The 23,317-nt window shown below is 40.1% G+C and overlaps 1 protein-coding gene across 1 annotated transcript in view; it reads right to left on the bottom strand.

Annotated features, from left to right (window-relative positions):
• The window catches only part of DNAH12 (dynein axonemal heavy chain 12), a gene marked incomplete at both ends in the record, with an annotated part of 220,130 nt that overhangs the window by 16,330 nt on the left and 180,483 nt on the right, over positions 1–23,317 (bottom strand). The window contains 8 exons of the mRNA XM_079795396.1: positions 4,702–4,842; positions 5,052–5,305; positions 5,521–5,671; positions 11,936–12,080; positions 12,247–12,405; positions 17,763–17,903; positions 19,239–19,411; positions 22,647–22,839. Coding sequence (XP_079651522.1) covers positions 4,702–4,842; positions 5,052–5,305; positions 5,521–5,671; positions 11,936–12,080; positions 12,247–12,405; positions 17,763–17,903; positions 19,239–19,411; positions 22,647–22,839 — 1,357 coding nt within the window. The remainder of the gene's footprint in view (positions 1–4,701; positions 4,843–5,051; positions 5,306–5,520; positions 5,672–11,935; positions 12,081–12,246; positions 12,406–17,762; positions 17,904–19,238; positions 19,412–22,646; positions 22,840–23,317) is intronic.

The following is a 23,317-nucleotide window of genomic DNA, read 5'->3' on the forward strand; positions in this document are numbered from 1 at the left end:
AGTACCTGGCCAGCTACCACCAGCCTCTAGGGACCCTACCATGCACAAATTTCGTGCACTGGGCCTCTAGTGTTATGAATAAATACCAATATATAGTTTCTGATTTTGTGACTTTCCATTTGGAGATCATTTTTGGAAAACATATGTTTATTTACTTTCTCCATGGTAACTTCACATACATGTCACATGGGCCTCTCACTAAGCCTGTGATAGAACTCTGGAGGATGACCTCCCATCCCTTTGAGATCCCCGCAAGTAAATTTCAAGTATGCTACACAGTCCGTATTTCAAGTTAGGCCATCTCAAACTTAGCTACAAATGCCATAAAAATCCATCCAGCTACTTTCATGTGATATGATAGTAGAAATTGTTTCTGTAATATTAAAATGAAAGTATAACATGGCTTAACTCGGTGGTCGGCAAACTCATTAGTCAACAGAGCCAAATATCAACAGTACAATGATTGAAATTTCTTTTGAGAGCCAAATTTTTTAAAGTTAAACTATATAGGTAGGTACATTGTTATTAACTTAATTAGGGTACTCCTAAACTGGCCTTTGCTAAAAATTCAAGGGGCCAAAGAGCCGCATGTGGCTCGCGAGGCGCAGTTTGCCGACCACTGGCTTAACTGAATAGCTGTATTCTTGAAATGTTGTATATAAACCAAAGCTTATTTTACATATACTAGATGAATGCTGTGGTGATACATTTAATAGGGGAAAACCTTTTGTCAATGAGAGCAATCAACTAATTTAGGTGTATTCTCCACATATTTTCACATAATGGGTTTCTTGAGGTGTCAATTTCAAGTATGCTACACAGTCCATATTTCAAGAATATTCTAAAAACACTCTTAAATATATATATAATCCTTTTCTGAAGGCAGCATTTCCCTACACCCCATATGTGTTTTTTTCCAACTGATCTCTAAATTACATTTTCCAGGGTACATTTTGTGAATAAACCCAAGGTGGCAGCAGGCTAATATCATAATCTACCTAAGGATGATATCATCAACCCAGCATCAGTGGCATCTGCCTTTTGGCTTGTTTTCTATGATGTGGTGCTGGTCTGTGTTGACTCATCCAAATTCCTTAGCAATGCATATAAAGATTTTCACAGTCTTATTCCTATATTCTTTCCCACTCTTATCTCCCATCAGTCAAGCCAAAATAAGCTACTTGTCTTTCAACAGCTTTTTCATAATTCTGTGCCTTGAGGCATACTTTCTGTGCCTACTTCAAATGTCACTTCCTCCAAGAAGTTATCCTCAATCACACAGAAGTGGGAAGAGACAGAGTGATCTGGGTACCAACTTCCACCTCTAACACTTGTGAGCTATATGACTTAGACACTTTATTTGATTTGCTTGCGTTTCCTCATTTAAAAAACAAGGTTGTGATGATAATATATATATTATAGAGTTACGAGGCTTGTATATTCCTGCTGGTGTTCAATAAATATTTGTTTCCTTTTCCCCCTCCTTTCTTTGTCCTCCCATAATTCATAATACAACCATGACAATGGTTTCCAAACTAGTTAACATCTGAATTTCCTTTATTATTTGTTTATTTGTACCAGCTCCTGAGTTCCACTTTGGGCTTAGTTAATCAGAATCTCCACAAGAGGGCCACTGACATCTGTAACTTTATTAAGTCCTGAGGTTTATGGGGATTATGGTTAAGCTTGCCTTGCATATATTTCCCTTGACTAGGATGTAAGCTCCATGAAGACAGAGATTTTGATATGTTTATGTGTTCACTAGAGGCCCGGTGCAAGAAAATTCATGCACTGGAGAGGGGGGTGTCCCTCAGCCTGACCTGCTCCCTCTCACAGTCTGGGAGCCCTCAGGGGCGGGAGGTGACCCGGCAATCAGGGGAAGGCAACACCCCCATCACACCTCTGCTGCTGCCACTGCCAGCAGCACAAGCCTTGGCAAGCCCTGGTTACCTGAGCCTGGGTCAGCCCTGGGCAGCTGGAGGGCTAAGGGGGCTGGGGAACTCCGTAGGCAGGCGCGGCAAGGCCAGGCCCGCCCCCAGGCTGCACACCTTCCCCCCTGGCAGGGCTGAGGGGACTGGGCACCACCATCTTGTGGCTGTGGGCGCAGCCATCTTTGAGGGCATGGCAGTAAATTAGCATATTCCTCCTTATTGGCTGTGGGCGCCACCATCTTTGAGGACATGACAGTCAGTTAGCATATTCCCTCCTTATTGGCTGTGGGCGCCACCATCTTTGAGATGGTGTGAGGGTCAATTAGCATATCCCCTCTTTATTAGATAGGATTACCAGTTCCTAGAAGAGTGCCTTACACCTAAAGTATTCAAGAAATATTTATTGGATGGATGAATTGATAAATGGATTGAAATACAGAAATGTATCCTTACCCTTAAGGGGCACACAGCTGAATATAGGAGACAGATATATAAACTGACAAATAACTAATATGTTATCATTACCAGATAATTTAAATGCCCAAGATGTCAATTTAACTGTGATTATAAAGATCATATTTACTTTTAATAGCCAAATGATGATAGTTCAAATTATTGCTAGCCCAATGGTCATAAATTAGTCTTATCAAATGGCATCCCAGTTATTTCTGGGAGCCTCCAAAGGAGTTTCATATGTGCCTATAAAAAAAAACCCCAGTCAGCTACAGAAACCCTAGGGCAGTGTTGGGCAACCTTTTGAGCTTGGTGTGTCAAACTTCGCCAAAAAACTGAGCATAACTTGGGTAGTGTGTCACTTTGAGGAAAAAACATTATTTCGCAAATGTTTCATCCTCAGGAGCAGCAAATGTTTCATCCTCGGCATGCAGCCGCCTCAGCAGCTGCACGTCATCAGAAATGGCTATGCGTGTCAGTGCTGCCACGCGTGTCATAGGTTCGCCATCACTGCCCTAGGGCAATGGTTCTCAAAGTGTGCTTCCAGGACCATCAATATCAGCATTACCTAGAGATGCATTTTTTAAGCTCTACCCCAAACCAACTGAGTCAGAAAATCTGGCAGTGGGGCCCTGCCAGATGAATGTGATGCACATTGAAAACCAATGGTCACAGGGCAACCACAATCTTTTTCTTCTCTTACCCTAGCTCCCATTTGTTTTCACTACCAGAACAGTTGCTTGGTGAATAAAAATGATTATACATGGCTAGGGTGCTATCTTTGGATGTTGTACTAATCTCAAAACTTGGGGTGCCCAATGATGTAATATAGGAGAGTGCTGCTTTTCCAACTCAGTACCATTCTTTATTTGGGTCATCTAAGCTTCAAAGCAGTTCTACTTGTGTTTGGAATCTTTAAAAATTTCCCTTCTCTGCTTCTGGCTCTCTCCTCTAATTGCAAAAGCTCAGACCCTGAGTGGGAATCAGACACCACACCTTCTCCATTCTTTTCATAGCTAAAACTACCAAGTATTCTCTTTTCCTTCCAGAGTTACAAACAAAATCATCATTCAGAACTAGGGCACACAGAAAGTACCAATAAGCAGAAACAAACTAGTTTGCATCCAAATTCAACGCTTTACCTTCAATATCCTTATTTTTCTCACTCCAATAAGCAAATCTGATATATAGCATGCATGTATTGGAGGTGAGGGCAGGGGATTTCCCCCTTGTACTGATGTCTTCTGCCATGTGGAGAAAGTTCAATTAATGTAACACGCCTGAATTTTCTCCTTCCTTGTACTCATTCAGGAGAGGGGAATGACTTATCTGATCAGTAAATTTTGAAAAAGTTAACCAGATATGCTTTGCTCAGCTTCTCCCTTTTCTTTCTTAGAAGCGAACTTTCTTCAGGAAGGAATTTTTCTGTTCCTCTGGGTAGATAAGTCTGCTAATTCTGGGTTCAGTAATATGAAGCCCATTTGTTCACAGACAAACTACATCTTCCAACTTGGTCTACATCAATAATTAAGGTTATAATTTGGTTCCCATGCACTTATACTTTTCCCTGTTTCTTAATTGGTAAGAATTTGGGCATGGAAAAAGAGTACTATTTATTGGGACTCCACGAGTACCCAATACCATTTGCAAAACTGTTCTACATGGATACATTGAAAAGCATTATTAATACATCAAAACAGTATTGCTAAAATTTAAGTTCCATGAAGGCAGATTTTTTTGGGGTTGCCTATTTTATTCTCATTGTTTTATATCTAGTACCTAGGACAGTACCTAACACACATACCGTATTTTCTGGCGTATAAGACTTTTTAACCCAGGAAAATCTTCTCAAAAGTCGGGGGTCTTATATGCCAGAAAATACGGTACCTGTATCCCCTGCAAGCAGCTGTCCCAGTGCTGGAGCTGAGTACTGTATTTTCTGGCGTATAAGACCCCCAACTTTTGAGAAGATTTTCCTGGGTTTAAAAAGTTGTCTTATACACCGGAAAATACGGTATTTGTTGAATGAATAAATGATCTGATGATAAATGATCGTAACAAGCTATTCTTGGGTCTTAATCAAATACACTATTGGGCTTTGGTTTACAAACTAAGATATATTCATTTATTCAACAATATTTATCTGACTGTCTATTACTTGGAAAACAGAACACAAACAAACTATTGGGAAAAAATGAACATGATAGGTAAAATTTTTGTCTTAGAAAATGCCTAATGTTTAATATTCTTAAATAAAATATTTCTATATTTTATCACTATAAAACATATTTTAAAAGTTTCAGAAGCTGAATATTACCAACTCCTTTCCATGGCATCCATGAAAAAAATGATTATCAGAAACTGGATCAGTGAGATATGATTGGAGGAGATTTAGTCGAAGACCCGTAGGAGGTTCATTAGTCATTTTCACTCCGTTCTGTAGAATTGTTACTGGGAACTAAGACAAAATAAAACAGAGAGCATTACTCACGATAACTAGCTTCAGTCCTAAAAATGCATGCACCAGTGAATTAAAAATGGGAATAAAAGAGACTCCAGAAATGTGTTTTTTAAACCTCTTAAAGTTAAGCATTTAAAGCGTGATTAAGATACACATGTAACAGATAATTAAATAAGTGTACTGAACTCCATAGGAAATAAACATACTTTTGGAGATGGATAACTTGTGAGCCAAAGCCTAAAGGATGAGTTACAGACATCAGGGGAAAAATCTTCACATATTTTTTCCAACATGGGCATCCAGGAGACAGCAAGGTGACAATTCTGTAGGCAAACCCAAGTTCCTTCTTCAATTGCTGCTTTAATCATTTTTGTTGCAATTGGTCCTTGTCCCTGTCCCAGTGAAATAGCTTGAAATTTATTTCCAGACATAGCTTTATCATTTGCAAATTTCAGCAGGCCTAAGTGGGCACACACAAAAAAAATGGTTTCACTGCTTACTCTAACATTATAAAATATGGCTTATATTTCAGTTATAGGTATTTAATTGGAAACTTCTAATTACCTTTCCTTACAAGTACCGGATTTACTAACTGACTTACAGTCATATAAAAGTGGACATTAAGTATGATGATTTATTTATAATTTCTTTAAAGTTGACAGCATATACACTTACTGGCCATGGGATCTGCTCCAGGAGATAGCACAAAAATTAAGGGAATAGTGCAATTTGAATCCAAGTAACTCTTTGTCAAATCAAATGGTGGAGGCTCTACAAACTTTTTCCCTAGTTTGTCAGTTACATAATTTGTTATAGCTGGAGTTATCTGTTAAAGAAAGAAAAGATATGATCTTTAGAATAATTTTATTTCACATAACAACTTTATTATCGAAAACCAACAAAGAGTAAGATATGAGTTTAATGGCCAAGAAAAGCACACAGCATATCACAGACAATGCATAATGTATCTAATGCATAAAAAGTGTCTATAAATTGATGGACCAAGACTAACAATCCAAAAGAAAAATGGGCAAAGAACATGAACAGTTCACAGAAAATGAAATAGAAATTGATTTTAAATACATGAAGAGATGTTCAACCTCATTCAGTATAAGAGACCACAAATTGTCCCCCTTCTTTGTCTCCTTTTGGCAATAGAACCTCAAGTTTTCCCAACCTTTTTGTTCCAGCTAGATGTGGTCATGTATTAATTTTTGGCCAGACAAATACAAGTAGAAATTATGAGTGGAGCTTCCAGATCATATTTTCATATGGAAGCTCTCTCTTCAACAGATGTGGTGTTCATGAGCCAGCTTCATCTTGCTGATGAGGACCACACTGTATGGGGCTTCTCTAGAATGAGAGAAGGAGCTTGAATCTCTGGATGATCTCAAGACCAGAGCTGGCCTGCCAGCCCTCAAGCATTTGCTCTGGGCTGTTTGGAGAGAGAGAAATTAATTTCTATTTTATTTAAGCTGCTGTATTTTTGGTCTCTGCTACAGCAGCTTAGTCTATACCCTATACTCATAAAATACAAATTTTAACTATACTTAGATACCATTTCCATTGATCAGATTGTTATATAAATGGGACAAAAATAGCCTCCGTGTATTCACGCCTAGATTGTTTGTTTCTTCAGGGCAAGCTGAAACCTGTTAGCTAAAAAGCTCACTAGCACCAAACTCAAATTTTTATGTATTCAGTTGTTTTAGCCCAAATAATCATATTTTTAGCCATTTAGAGCCTACCTACATATTGGGCTTTGCACTGAACATCTACTAATCATCTAGCCTATATAATAAAGAGGTAATATGTAAATTGACCATCACGCCCTAACACAAGATAGCCACCCCCATGTGGTCACAAGATGGCCACGCCCATGTGGTCACAAGATGGCCGCCCCCATATCTCACAAGATGGCCAGCAAGGGAGGGCAGTTTGGGGCAAACAGGCCAGTGGGGGAAATCAGTTGGGGGGTGACCTGTAGGGGAGGGCAGTTGGGGGGACCAGGCCTGCAGGGGAGGGCAGTTAGGGATGACCAGGCCAGCAGGGGAGTGGTTAGAGGGTGATCAGACTGGCAGGCAGAAGCAGTTAGGGGCACTCAGGCAGGCAGGCAAGCGGTTAGGAGCCAGCAGTCCCAGATTGTGAGAGGAATGTCCGACTGCCAGTTTAAGCCTGATCCCACAGGACATCCCCCAAGGGGTCCCAGATGGAGAGGGTGCAGGCTGGGCTGAGGGACACCCCCCCACCCAGTGCACGAATTTCATGCACCAGGCCTCTAGTATGTATGTATGTATGTATGTATGTATGTATGTGTGTGTATGTGTGTGTGTATGTGTGTGTGTGTGTGTGTGTGTGTGTATATCGGGATCGGGCCTAAACGGGCAGTCGGACATCCCTCTCACAATCCAGGACTGCTGGCTCCCAACTGCTTGCCTGCCTGCCTTCCTGATTGCCCCTAACCGCTTCTGCCTGCCAGCCTGATCACCCCTAACCACTCCGCTGCCAGCCTGGTTGATGCTTAACTGCTCCCCTGCCAGCCTGTTTGCCCCCAACTTCCCTCCTCTGCCAGCCTGGTCACCCCTAACTGCCCTCTCCTGCAGGGTTTATCACCTCCAACTGCCCTCCCTTGCAAGCCTGGTCCCTCTCAACTGCCCTCCCTTGCAGGCCGGGTGCCTCCCAACTGCCCTCTCCTGCTGGCCATCTTGTGGTGGCCATCTTGTGTCCACATGGGGGCAGGATCTTTGACCACATGGGGGCAGCTATATTGTGTGTTGCAGTGATGATCAATCTGCACATTTCTCTTTTATTAGATAGGATAGAGGCCTGGTACAGGGGTGGGGGCCAGCTGGTTTGCCCTGAAGGGTGTCCCGGATCAGGGTGGGGTTCCCTTGGGGCGTGGAGCGGCCTGAGCGAGGGGCCTGTGGTGGTTTGCAGGCCGGCCACGCCCCCTGGCAACCCAAGGGGAGGCCCTGGTATCTGGAATTTATTTTCCTTCTACAATTGAAACTTTGTAGCCTGGAGTGGAGCCAAGCCTGCTGCTCCCTCCGGGGAGGCAGCCATCTCTGTGGCAGTTAATTCACCTTCTACAATTGAAACTTTGTAGCCTTAAGCAGGTGAGCCCGGCCAGGGTGTGCGGAAAGCTTTGCTTCCCCTGTTGCCGCCGGCAACCCTGGCCTGCTCTCTCAAGCTCCATTCTGCCGCCATTTGTTTGAATTTGTTTACCTTTTATAATTGAAACTTTGTAGCTTGAGTGGAGGCTTAGGCCTGCAATGGCTATGGAAAGCTTGCCTTGCTCTGTTACCTGGGAAACCTTGCTCACTGTGGCTGTAGCCATCTTGGATTGGGGTTAATTTGCATACTTGCCCTGATTGGCTGGTGGGCGTGGCTTGGCTGGTGGGCGTGGCTTGTGTAGCGGAGTGATGGTTAATTTGCATATTGCCATTTTATTAGAGAGGATATATATATATATATATATATATATATATATATATATATATATACACAAACCTAAGTGATGATTATGACTGGTCGACCGATCACTATGACATGCACTGACAACGAGGGTGCAGACGCTCAAAGCAGGAGCTGACCCCTGTGATCAGTGTGCTCCCACAGCAGGAGCACCGCTCAGCCAGAAGCCAGGCTCATGGCTAGTGAGCGCAGCTGTGGTGGCAGGAGCCTCTCCTGCCTCTGTGGCAGCACTACTTAGCGGCAGCAGGTGCAGCGGGAATGGGATGAGCAGCTCCTCCTCAGCCAACCTGCTGCTTTGAGGGGATGTTGGACTGCCGGTTGCCTAAAGGGATCAGTCCGAATCTGGCATCTGACATCCCCCGAGGGGTCCAGGATTGTGAGAGGGTGCAGGCAAGGCTGAGGGACCCCACAGGTGCATGAATCTGTGCACCAGACCTCTGGTAGATAAATAAGCTCCAGGACATTAAGAGTCCAACTGCTTTTAGAGTTCTGATACTGAGACTCCCACCCATCAGTGCTGCTAGGCAACATCACCTAGATACCACATGAGCCCCTCTCCCTTGGGAGTTTCCTTGACTCCCCGTCTCTCCCCTTAGAGTAGTGACATCTTCCCAACCCAATCCACTACTCCAGCCTTTTGACAGACTCCTGCTGTGAGAGACTTCTCCCTCCCTAACATGCAAATCTGTCAAAGCATCATCCAATGAAGTTCATGTGGGCTACTGCCACCTCATGGTCATATCTTTTTCCTTGATCAGCCTCCAAATTCCTCAGTCCCTCTCCATAGCTTGTCAAAAGTTTGGAAACATATTGTGTGGGCAAAAGTATAGATAAATGGACATTTTCATCCACTGCTGTGGAAGAGTAATCTGGTTTAACATTCATGGAGGGCTATTTGGCAATATCTACAAAATTACAAGTGGGCAAATCCACTTACCCAGCAATTTTATTCCCATGACTTTATTCTGAGAGGGAGTTACAAATGTGAGAAATAACTTAAAAAAAAAAAAATATATATATATATATAATTGATTTCAGGGAGGAAGGGAAAGGGAGAGAGAGATAGAAACATCAATGATGAGAGAGAATCATCGATCGACTGCCTCCTGCACGTCCCCTATTGGGGAACAAGCCTGTAACCCAGCATGTGCCCTGACCAGGAATCGAACCCTGACCTCCTGGCTCAAAGGTCAATGCTCAACCACTGAGCCACACTGTCTGGGCACAAATAACTTTTGAATAAGGTTGTTCACTGCAGCATTTATATAGTAGGTAATATGTAAATATTGTAAAGATTGACAATAGGAAGTGGTTAAAGAAATTATGGTATATTCATATAATGGAATGCCATGCATTGTAAAGAAGAATGAGAAAGTTTTTAATGAACTGATTCGGGAAATAAAAATATGTAAAACAGTGAATGCTACCATTTGTATTAAAAATAAGTGGAGCCCAGCTAGAATGGCTCAGTTGGTTGAGCATCGTCCCGTACACCCAAAGGTTTCCAGTTCAATTCCCAGTCAGGGCACATACCTGGGCTGTGGGTTCTATCCCAGGTTGGGATGTATATGGAAAAGCAACTGATAGATGTTTCTCTCTCACATTGATGTTTCTCTCTCTTTCTCCCTTCTTCTCTTTAGGCATGTCCTCATAAATAAATAAATAAATAAATAAATAAAAATAAATGGAAAAGTTACATGTATGCATATTTATATGTGCATAAAAGGAGCAGATGACATTAATTGCCTAAGGGGAAGGATGTTGAATAAGTCAGAGATGAAGACTGGAGGTACCCTTTTCACTGTATTCATATATTCATCTAATTCAAAATAGTGTTTCAGTTTTGAACCACAGGAATATGTTACTTACTTATAAATTATATTAAAAGTAATTAACAATAAAAATGCTATTCATCAAGAAGATAAGAATGGAATGTCAGAAAAGAGGTCTGATTTAGTTGAGGTAAGAAGACTATCAAGGTGTACCTTTGTCATTATTCATAGGTACTGAAAAGCCACTAAAGGTTTTTCAAAAAGGAGTTCACAATGATTTAGCAGGTTTTTATTTCTGCCTTTAATAATTTCCCATGAGCAATGATGAAATCTTTTTAATTCTTTTACCATTAATACCATGTACAGTTTTTACCTAGCACAGTAGGTTTTCAATATACATTTTAAGGAAGGGGAGATGCTGAGAACACAGAGACCTTGCTTCCAGTAAAGGCCCCAAAAGGGCTACACTTTAGTAGTTGGAGCTAAATTATCTGTTGAGTAAAGGCTATTCTCTACACCTGCCCTAACAAATCTTAAAACAATATTTGAAAGGAAAAATCTGGATTCAAGTAATTGAACTATGTAGCCAAAGGGGTTGGCAAACTCTTTTCTATAGAGTCCTAGATAGTTAATATTTTAGGATTTGTGGGCCACATACAATTTCTGCTATGTATTCTTTTTCTCTTTCTATTTAAAAATCTTTTGTATTTTCTTTGTCGTCTTCTTTTTAGAAACAACCCTTTAACATATAAAAACCATTCTTACCTCATGGGCTAGACAAAATTAGGTCATGGGCTGGATTTGGCCCATAGGTTTTGTTTGCTAACCTCTGAACTAGCAGAACAAAATTCAACAATCTTTAAAGGAAGATAACAATTCAAAGCAACCTTCTGGATGAAGCCAGAGCTGCGAGGGGTTGCGAGGGGCTGCAAGGGGTTGCGAGGGGCTGCAAGGGCTGGCCGAGGCAGCAGAGGCTCTGAGGGCCGACGGGGCTGCGAGGGCCAAGCCCCTTGTACAAATTTTGTGCATCAGGCCTCTCTCTCTCTCTCTCTCTCTCTCTCTCTCTCTCTCTCTCTCTCTCTATATATATATATATATATATATATATATACATGAGAACTTTCATATATATATATATATATATATATATATATATATATATATATATACATACTAGAGAACTTTCTAGAGATGAAACATATAGTAGCTGAATCAAAAAATTAATTGGATGGGATTAACAACAGATTAGACGTTACAAAAGAAGAAATCAGCAAATTTAAAAGATAGCAATAGAGCCCAGCTGGGTATGGCTCAGTGATTGATCATAAACCTATGAACCAGGAGGTCATAGTTCAATTCCCAGTCCGGGGCACATGCTCAGGTTTTGGGCTCAATCCCCAGAGGGGGTGGAGGGGTGTGTGTAGAAGGCAGCTGATAGATGACTGTCACTCCTCATTTATCTTTCTCTCCTCTCCCTTCCTCTCTGAAATCAATAAAAATATATTTTAAAAAAGATAGCAATATAAACTATCCAAACTGAAGTACAGTGATACAAAAATTTAAAATAATTAACAGAGTATCAGTCATCTATGGTATAATATCAAGCAGTCTAATGTATATTTAATTGGAATAATGGGTGGGTGGCTAAAAATATTTGAAAAAATAATTGCCAAAACTTTACCAAGTTGAAGAAGACTGTATGTAGATCTATGGTTTAAAGGAGCTCCATGAACCCTTTTGAGCATCTGAAATAAGGGTTAAAGAACCAAATAACAATAACTTTAAACCTAGTACTTAAAAATGCCAAATTATCTGGTTCCAAATGAGACATATTTGTCTTTTACCTTATCAGGTCTTAAGCACCGAAGAATTATTATTTTCTGTAGTTCATTTAGCCTCTGATTCATTGGTTCTGGTAAAACAGCATTGTGTGGCTCTTTACTGTCATATATTTTCTGCCATTCATCTATATATTCACAAAAATGCGATCTAAAGGAAAAAAAGCTTAATAGTTATTCTTTCATTGGGAAAAATTTAAAGAGACATTGCTGAGCCAGGAGATGAATCAAGACAGCTATAGAACCATTTAAAAATCACTAGATTACAAATTTATCCATCACTATTTAATGCTAAATCATCAAGTTTAAACAATTACCTGAGTCCTTGGAAGGCAGGAAATTCACTAGCACGACAAATTTCCTCCCAGCTTTTATCCTGTAACCAGGTTGGATCAGGATTTTTCTCAGCACTCTTAAGACTCACTCCCCCAGTTAAAAGAAACATAAGTTCCTGGTAGTCAATCTCTTTCTTTGCCCTGTATTCCCAAAACAAGAACTGTTATAAATTGTTGATTTTAAAATTGAATAAATTTCTGCTTCTATAACTTGGATAAAACAAACAGAAATGACTTCCCTGACTGCTGTAAACAACTAGAAAACTAAAAAAAAAGAATGAAACAACTGTTTTTGGAAATTATACAATAGGCAGTACAGGACTGAGATCCCTTAAAAAAGGGAGACAGATAAGGTGATTCTTAGGATTGCCTCAGCATCTTCCTGGATGCATATTCCAGAGCACAATGCAGAAAGCAGATGAAGCTCTGAGCTTGGCAATATTGCTGAGCTGAAGAGATCTCCATCAGGGTTAAGAAAGGCTGAGGTGACTTGAATATGTGGGCAAAATACCAGAGAGGAGGCAGATACATGGAAAAGGAACTCTGGAAACCTGCCTATATTTACTAAATTCTAAGCTGTGTGTGAGTTAGGTAAAACTCCAGGAGGCCTGGCAACGGATTTCTGGGGAGCTGTGGACTGAATAGCTACCAGAGCTCACACAGAACTAGAAATGAGTTTTTGCCAACTAGAGTTGAATCTTTATTCACACCAGAGGAATTCAGTGCAACATCAGAGGGATCACACCTTAGTAGTGAAGCTAACATAGCATTAGAATTAAACTGCCTTAAGAAAGCTAAAAACAAGCCTTGAAAGATAAAACTATTCCAGTAGTAATTTAATTACCTGAAAAAGTAAAGTCTAATGCTCTTTAAAGGAATACAAAAATCTCAGCATTGATCAATGTAAAATTCACAACATCCATAAGCAGGAGAAAAATGAGTCAATATGCACACAGAAGAGATAGTGATGATACAACAAGCAGACAAAAATGTTAAGAGCTATTATAAATATACTGAAGGAGTTAAAATGAAACATAAAGATAATGAAGAGAGCAATACAGTAAACCTGCAAACCTCGATTTAATGGATTTGGGACTTAACGAACAAAATTTCCAGTTTGTATGTCATATGTGAAAATTAATACCCAGTTAATTTAAAAGGCTTTTAACCAAAATTTGCTTATAATCACCAGGTTATTTTTTTTATTAATTCACTGTTATTCTTAACAAATTTTAGTGAATAGGCCATATATTGGAAAAATCATTGTAGTACTCTCGTCAACATAAATAAACTAGAGGCCCGGTGCAAGAAATTCGTGCACGGTGTGTGTGTGTGTGTGTCCCTCAGCCCAGCCTGCACCCTCTCCAATGTGGGACCCCTTGAGGGATGTCCGACTGCCCATTTAGGCCCGATCCCACTTGCCTAAATGGGCAGTCGGACATCCCTCTCACTATCCAGAACTGCTGGCTCCCAACTGCTCACTTGCCTGCCCCCCTGATTGCCCGTAACTGCTTCTGCCTGCCAGCCTGATCACCCCCAAACCACTCCTGTCAGCCTGATTGACGCCTAACTGCTCCCCTGCTGGCCTGATTGCCTCTAACTGCCCTCCCCTGCTGGCCTGGTCACCCCTAACTGTCCTCCCCTCCTGGCCTGGTCACCCCTAACTGCCCTCCCCTGCAGGCCTGGTCGCCCCTAACTGTTCTCCCCTGCTGGCCTGATCACCCCCAATTGCCCTCCCCTGCAGGCTTGGTCCCCCCAACCTCCCTCCACTGCAGGCCTGGTCCCCCCCAACTTCCCTCCACTGCATGCCTGGTCCCTCCCAACTGTCCTCCCCTGCAGACCTGGTCCCCCCAACTGCCACCCCTGCAGGCCTGGGTCCTGCCAACTGTCCTCCCCTGCAGGCCTGGTCACCCCCAACTATCCTCCTCTGCCAGACCAGTCACCCCTAACTGCCCTCTCCTGCTGGCCATGTTGTGGCAGCCATCTTGTGTCCACATGGGGGTGGTCATCTTTGACCACATGGGGGCGGCCATCTTGTGTGTTGGAGTGATGATCAATTTGCATATTACCTCTGTAGTATATAGGCTATTACATATTTACAATATAGTCTATATATTTAAATCCAAGAGTCACCACTCATAAACTTCTGGGAATGATCAGCATGTGATCACACGCGTAGCATGACTTTCTGTAGCAGTTTCTTTCTTCCTTTTTTTTTTAAAATCCTCACAAATGATATTTTTCTATTAGTTTTGGAGAGAGTGGGAGGGAGGGGGGAGAGAGAGAGAAATATTGATCAATGAGAGAGAGAGACACATTGATTGGTTGCCTCCTACACATGGCCCTGGCACTGGGGATGGAGTCTGCAACCAAGGTACATGCCCTTGACTGGAATCTAACCCAGGACCCTTCAGTCCACAGGCCGAGGCTCTATCCACTGAGCCAAACCAGCTAGGGCTCTGCAGCACTTTTAACACTTGCCAGCAGATGTTCCAAAGTGCACTAAACCACATAGATGTTGTTTTTAAAATATATTTTTATTGATTTCAGAGAGGAAGGGAGAGGGAGAGAGAGAGACAGAAACATCAACAATGGGAGAGAATCATTGATCAGTTGCCTCCTGCAAGCCACCCACTGGGGATGGAGCCCGCAACCCAGGCATGTGCCCTGACCTGGAATTGAGCCCTGATCTCCTGGTTCACAGGTCGACACTCAACCACTGACACTCAATCACTGAGCCACTGAGGCCAGGCCATACATACTTACTTTTAATTACACAAATGTGTCTGCATAAGTAAAAACAGGTAAACTAATTTGTCAATTTTTTAACATACACATTAAGAAAATCTACTTTATTATATAATGAACTTTTGGCTTTAATGGACACCCTCTCACCCAAATTAGTCCATTATATAGAGGTTTTACTGTATAGTAAATAACCAAATACTGTTAGGCACATTCTCTACCTTTCCCCTGCACTCCATATGCCCTGCTTGGGGTTCTTGCCATCCAAGCAGTTTTCCTATTAGTCTCATGTCAGGTTTTGCAAGCTATGACAATGGCTTTCAGTTTCCAGTAAACTGCCTCACCCAGTTTCCAGTGGACCACCTACAGTCGGCCTCCTTCCAGCACCCCCCGCCTCTCAATGGCACAGAAGATATAAAGATCCCACTCTCCCTACTCTTACTCACTTACACCAATATACAGGTCTCAGACCACTGTGAGAGAATGTAATAACACTAGAGGCTCAGTGCATGAAATTTGTGCATGGGTAGGGTTCCTAGTCCTGGCTGGTGATTAGGGCTGATCTGTGGGGTGACCGGTGGGGTGACCGGGGGGCCCCCATTGGCACCCGCCTTGGCTGGCCTGGCGCCTCCCGCTTGCTGGCTGTGCCCCCACTGCCGCCGCCAGTCACCCCCCTCTGTGGGGCAACCAGTGGGGTGATTGGGGAGACCCCACTGGCACTCGCCTTGGCTGGCCTGGGGCCTGTGGGCTGGGGGAAGCTCCTGTGTTGAGCATCTGCCCCTTGTGGTCAGTGCACATCATAGTGACCGGTCATTCCACTGGTCGTTCCGCCATTCAGTTGATTTGCATATTAGGCTTCTATTATATAGGATTTCTTAAACTCTCACAACATCACCTGGCCTGGTTCCTATTGGCGCAGACCTAACAAATGAAATTTCTAGCCATAAAAAATACAAAATCTAGTGTGCAAGCATATGAGCCTAACCAGCGGTTAAGGACAACAGGGGGGTAGGGGCATCTATGGGGAGGGGTGTGGGATGGGAATGGGGGGATGAGGACAAATATGTGATACCTTAATCAATAAAGAAATTAAAAAAAAATACAAAATCTAAAAAAATTTAACTGATTCCCTTTCCCCCAGATGTACAGAACTTGAAAGGGTTCATTACTAGTAGACCTACACTATAAAAATGTTAAAGTTTCAGGTAAATGGAAATTTGGATATACATAAAAGAATACAAAGCTCCAGATATGGTAAATATATGAGTAAACATAAAAGGCTTTTTTTCTTTTTATTTAAGTATCTTTAAAAGATAATAGATTATTTAAAGCAAAATAACAATGTGTTGTGAGATTTATAACACATGTACAAGTAAAATGTATGACATTATATATATAGTTTTACCTGAGATAGACAGTGAAAAGTTAAAAAGTATACTATAACCCTAAAGAAATCACTGAAAGAATAAAACAAAAACTATAGCTCGTAAACCAACAAAGAAGATACAATCAAATAATAAAAAATATGCAATTAAAAGAAAGCAGAAAATGAGAAAATGTGGAACAAAGAACAGATGAGCAAAACAGAAAACAAATTGTAAGATGATAGATTTAAACATAACTCTATTATCTCATTGAATGAAAATGGTCTAAGCAATTTCCCTAAAGTTAGTAATTATCATATTGGATAAAACAAGCAAGACATAACTACGTGCTGTCTACAGAAAAACAGTTTAAGTATAAAGGTGCAAATAGGTTAAAAGTGTGGAACGTATAGCCCAGTCAGTGTGGCTCAGTGGTTGAGCATGGACCCATGAACTAGGAGGTCACAGTTTGATTCCTAAGTGAGGCATATGCATGGGTTGTGGGCTTGATCCCCAGTAGGGGGCTTGTAGGAGGCAGCCAATCAATAATTCTTTCGTATCATTTGATGTTTCTATCTCTCCCTCTCCCTTCCTCTCTGAACTCAATAAAAATATTTTTTAAAAAAGTATGCAAAATATATATACCATGCTATCAGTGTTCAAAATAAAACTGGAGAGACTATACTAATATCATAAAAAGTATATTTCAGAGCAAAGGGTATTACCAGGGATTAAAAAAAGCCAAGTCAATTAATTAAGCGGATATGAAAGTCCTAAACATCCAATAACAGGATCAAAACACATAGCAATATTGACAGAACCACAAGGAAAAATCTCTGTAGAAATTCCAAACCTTTCTCAATAACTGCTTAAACAGGTAGACAGAAAATCAATAAGGATATAGAAGATATATAGACCAGCTTGACTTACTTGCCTTTTATAGAAATTCCACCTCAGAACAGTAAAATACACATGCTTTGCAAGAGTACATAAACATTCAAAAAGAGACCACCTTCTGGGCCATATAATGTCTCATTGATAAAATTTCTAGAATAGGAAAAACTATGCTATGAAGACAGAAAGCAGATTAGTGGTGAAGGCTTGGCCCGTGGCGGGAATTGGGTTGAGGGGGAAAGTTGGGAGAAAAAAAAGGGAGACACCTGTAATACTCTCAACAATAAAGATTTTTTTAAAAATTATTGAACTATACATGAGTATTTTATAAACTTTCCTGTGTGATCTAAAATTTAAAAAACAAACATAAAAACACTAATACTATTGTAGAGAAATATACAGATAAAATCATGAATTAAGCAGAGCAGTCATCTTTAGGTATTAGGTATTCCAAGCAGGCTTTTAAAACAAATAAAGAAAAAGCAAGTAACTTACAGAAGGAGATTCGCACATAATAAAAAGGAAAACAACAGCTTGTCCTTCTCAAATAGTGATCGGCATATATTACAATATAAGTTGTATGTGAAGTGGTCATTTAAATATCTGAGGCGCTTTTCCAAGATTTTTGATCTGTTACTAAAAGGTTTTAAAAAAGAAAAATCTATTTAGTCAAACAAAACTAAGATAACAGTAAGTAAAATATGAATTAACATGCAAGTTGCTTTTATTTTACTGTTAAAAACATACGACACACACATACATACACACACACACATACACACGCATATAAAACTGATGAAATCTGAATAAGCTCTCTGGATTGTATTAATAAATTTCCTGGTTGTGATATCTATAATAATAAAAGCATAATATGCTAATTAGACTGGATGACCTTTTGGGTGAAGCTGGGGCTGCGAGGGAAGCCCGGGTCCCGGGTGCCAGAGGGAAGCCAGTGCCAGCAGCCAGGGGAAGGAAGGCCTACTCTTGCACGAATTTCGTGCATTGGGCCTCCAGTTGTACTATAGTTATGCAAGATGTTACAATTGGAGAAACAAGGTGAAGGGTATAGGGGGGACCTTCCTGTACAATTTTTGTGTGTGTACAATTTGTAAATCTTTATGTAAAAAGCAGGGTATAATTCTCTGAGAAAATGAAATATGGTTTAACCATCTCTCTATTTTCAAAATTCTAAATTTCTTTTTTTTAAATTTCTTTATTGATTATGGTGTTACATATGTGTCTTTATTGCCCCATTACCCTCCCTCCCTCTTGCCCTCACCCCCTGTGTTGTCTGTGTCCACTGGTTAGGCTTATATGCATGCATACAAGTCTTTGGTTGATCTCTCCCCCTTACCCCTAAAATTCTAAATTTCATATTGTACTCTAAAATGACTGGAAACAATCAGTTAATTAAAACACACACCTACTGAGTCTTTAAAAATAAAAATATTTTTAATTTATTTCAGAGAGGAAAGAAGAGAGAGAAACATCAATGTTGGGAGAGAATCATTGATTGGTTGCCTCCTGCACACCCTCCACCACAGGGGATGGAGTCCACAACCCTAGCATGTGCCCTGACTGGGAATTGAACCAAATTGAATTATGATCTCCTGGTTCATAGGTCCATGCTCAACTGCGGAGCCACGCAGGCCAGGCCCTACTGAATCTTTATTAGTGTGAGGATCTACGCTGGGGATGGAACTGTAGGAGACAAAAAATTATAGCCAGGTCATATATTTAAGAGAAGAGAAAAACAGGACTAAAGCTAATCCTTCTATGTCTAAATCTTGTGTAAATGTGAAACAAAACTAAAAATAGAAAAGCTTTCTCTTTCTTTCTTCCTTTCATTCACTTTTCCATATTTTTAAATGTTCCACATGAATATTACATATTACACAAGTAATAAAAAAGAAATGGAAAGGATGGTGAAAATCCAACCAAAGAGTATGAATGAAGCTAGAGAAAGTTTACCTGTCATGAATAGAGTTGATATAAAGGTTCACAAACCAGGTAAGAGAGTACTGGTACATAGGATCAATGTTAGCCAGGTCTGCAATGCTAAAGAATAATACTGATGAATGTTTAGCAATAGGTCTATATCCTTCTCGAGACTCTGCTATTTTGAGTTCTGTTTTTTCTGCAATCTAGAAGAGGAAAATCAAAATAAAAAAATAAAAAAGTATTTTAATTATATTTCTCATGTGATGAAGTTTATAGTTTTAAAAATAGCCACTTAACTCAATGACAAATTATAGAAGCATAGTTTACAAGAAAGGGTTTTATTATGTTAAAAGCTAGAAAGGGAAAAAAGGGAAGGGAAGGGAAGGGAAGGGAAGGGAAGGGAAGGGAAGGGAAGGGAAGGGAAGGGAAGGGAAGGGAAGGGAAGGGAAGGGAAGGGAAGGGAAGGAAAGGAAGAACTATGGAGGGAGGGGAGAAGACCAGAGGTTTTCAGATTAAAATTGTGATAACTCACCAACCATCTCTTATTTGAGAAATACACACCTGTCAATCTTTGCTTATTTTTTTGCCTGAATCTTACATGTGTCACCCTCTTTAAATAGGTCAGAGATAGAGAAGGAGAGGGAGAAAGAGAGACAGAGAGCAAGTGTGCACGTTTAAGGTGCCAATACGTACGTGTACCAGAACCCAGCACCAAGTTTGGCAGAGTAGGTATTCAGAAATATTTGTTGGCTGATGGTTTTATACATTAAGAATACTTTTTGTCAACTAGCTTCTGACATGTATAACTTTTCTAGACTAGTAGGTTTGTAGATATTCAACTCCAAAAGAGAAAAATTTCTCCAAGATAACAGTTCTTCAACAGACAACTCAATCTAATAGGTTAATATTCTACAGGAAAAATGTGTAGAACACTTACAACCCACTTTCCCTCTTTGGAAATGCTAGCCACAGACTCTGCTCAATAAATATGCCTATGTAGTCATGTTTATATTGAACTAGAGGCCCAGTGCACAACATTCGTGCACTTGGAGGGGTCCCTCAGCCTGGCCTGGCCCTCTTGCAGTCTGGGACCCCTTGGGGGATGTCCGCCTGCTGGCTTAGGCCCGCTCCCCAGGCGGACATCCCCCAGGGGTCCTTAGCACTGCTGCGGAGGTGGGAGAGGCTCCCGCCACCACCTCTGTGCTCATCAGCCATGAGCCTGGCTTCTGGCTGAGAGGCACTCCCCCTGTGGGAGCGCACTGACCACCAGGGGGCAGCTCCTGCATTGAGCGTCAGCCCCCTGGAGGTCAGTGCACATCATAGTGACCGGTTGGTTGTTTTACTGTTAGGTCGATTTGCATATTAGCCTTTTATTATATAGGATGATCCCATTTGTAGCTGATTCAATCAAGTGGTATGAATAGAATAAGGCCCAAACTAAGCTAATCAATTTTCTCTCCAAATGTTTCACCCTTTACGAGCCTCAGAAAATGAAGTCAGGTGGTACTGGGCATCAGTGCTAAAAGGTAATGGGACCAAAGTTGTTTTCTATAGGCCAGATAAATGTAGGAGGAAACAGACACAAAAGTTTTACAGAAGAAATTGGTCTTCAAGTGGAATAGAGAGGACAACACAATCTTAGAGAGAGGGGATGAGACAGAGATCATAGAAACTCAATGCTTTCCATTTATTCCTGAGGCTTGTACATACTTTGTATAATTGGGAAAATAAAATATCCTCTTGCATATTTTTAATTTGAGCTAATTTGAGTGGATTTCTCTTTCTTACAAACAAACTTTCCCTAAAATTATACAGTATTAACCACAATTAAAAGTAAGTTTTAAGCCTCAATTTTGACTATAAAAAAGTAAAACAAAGTTATCAACAATGACATTTTACATAAGAAAGCATAATCTTAGTATTCCCGTTTAAACCTATGTTATTTAAAACTGATATTTTTTCATCCATCAGAGGACCAAGCCAGAAAGACAGGATTTCTTAAATTTCTTTCTCTTTGTAACATAAAATACTGGAACCAATAAATACTTATATCTCCTTTCCTCTTTGAATCTTAATAAGAAATAAACTGATAAATTCTTCTTATCCTTTCTCCCCTTTGAACAAACAGTGTAGTGAGGAGACAGTAAGTTGGTTCTGCTTTGATGGACAGGGAAGGAAGGGAGACATTATAGACTATCTCAGCCATGGTCCCCAGATTGGGAGCTGCCATAGGATATTACTTTAAGACTATTCTTTTGGCTCTTCTAAAATAAAAACAAGCAAAAAAAAACCAAAACCTCAAAAACAACAATACAGAAAAACAGTACATCTGAACTGAGAGTCATTACCATCACTGTCGCACAAAACTAAACCCATCCCAAGGGAAAGTATGCCTAAGCCTTTAAAAAAGTACTCCAGAGCAGGGGTGCATAGGGTGGGGAACAGCAGAAGGATACTGAACAATTAGTGCAATTTCTATTTAGGTTTAAAAAAATTTTTAAGTTATCCTAATATTAAGATGTGCTTGATTCATTGTGTGGGTGGGCCAAGGAGGATCAAAAGTTCTGTAAATCAATATTAGCCTATAGAAGTCATTCTGTAATATTTTATTGTGTGCACTTGGGCTTCAACTACTGTTTCTGGACCCTAGTTTTCTTAACTATCAAATATAAAACATAACCAACAGTTAAGGCCTCTCTCCTATAATACTGTAGCGTTCTACTAAACATATATATATAATGTGAAATTACCATTTGGCTGTCATAGATAAAATTTGTAATAAATACTTTATTCGTTGTAGATTTCTTATCTTCCTTCCTTCACCTGCCACTCCCAACTCTCATACCTTTCTCCCTGATGAGCAAATGACCAGGCAATGGCAGAAAAGCATCCTTATTAGTTCCTAAAACCACTTAAGGACCAATTAACCAGCAATTACCTCCACACACCTTAAACTTCAACCAGGAACAGAGACAAGCCAAATTCTCAAACTCAGTTTTTATGTGACAGTCAGTTACATTTGAATGACACAGACTAGCTTGCCTTACCTATGCAATAATAAAAATATATTGTATTTTAGGTATTTTAACAGCTTTACATGTAATATTCATATATTAAAAACTTTAAGTGCTTTTCTCCAATTCAAAAACAAGGCATTAAATATTTGAAAAAAGTACAGATTTATAAAATGTGTATATTCTGTCATGAATTTTTAAAACTTTCATTTTAAATTTATTTCTCTATGTAAGATACTATACAGGTCAGACCAGGTTTTGGATAATTCAACAGTAAGAAATACTCTGTGAGTTAAAAATTAGTTTCTGTTTTTATATTTTTATGAATTCTTTTTCTTTCCCAGTAAGCCTAGTATAGCACTTTCTTAAGGCACCCGGAGCAAATTGTTAAGAATCAAAAGATTTCTAGAATTCTTTTTTTCACCTGCTGTTTCTTTGTTATCTCATTGGACATCATTTTAGCAGAGTCTAAGACTTTAATTGCACTTTCATCTTCTAAAATGTTCCCTTCTGAAGACGATAATGTTTCCAAAATTTTTTTCTCTATATCTTTTAGCTGTTTCTTATTAGCTGCAGACTGAAGAATAAGAGCATTTCTTTCCTCTTCTAATTCTGGTCTAAAAGATAAAAACATGCAGTCTAAATTTGTAGTATTTTAGCTAAATTCATATTTAAATATTAGACATCACAATATTATAGACACTTAAATAATTTTGTAGACATGTAACACAAACTAAGATGATTAGTCTCTTAATCCTAACCTAAAATTACTTCCATTCAAATAATAACTTGAGAAATTTAAGCAAAAAAGCAATAACATGTACTGTGGTAAGTCTAAGAATATAGTAAGTGTATCCATATGGTATAGCCAGTTATGTGAGAATAAGAACTGGAGAAGAACTAATGAACAAAAAAAATCCAGAGACATTGAAGCATGCAACAGACTGACATATTTCAGAGGGGAGGAGGAAAGGGGTATGAAGATATTAACCAATGAACTTATATGCATATATGCATAGCCCATGGGCAGACAATAGTGTGGGGAAGGCCTAGGGAGGGGATGGGAGCTGGATGAAGAAAGTCAATGGGGGAGGG

This window comes from Cnephaeus nilssonii (genome assembly GCF_951640355.1).
Source record: "Cnephaeus nilssonii genome assembly, chromosome: 17".
In the NCBI taxonomy this organism is placed as follows: domain Eukaryota; kingdom Metazoa; phylum Chordata; class Mammalia; order Chiroptera; family Vespertilionidae; genus Cnephaeus; species Cnephaeus nilssonii.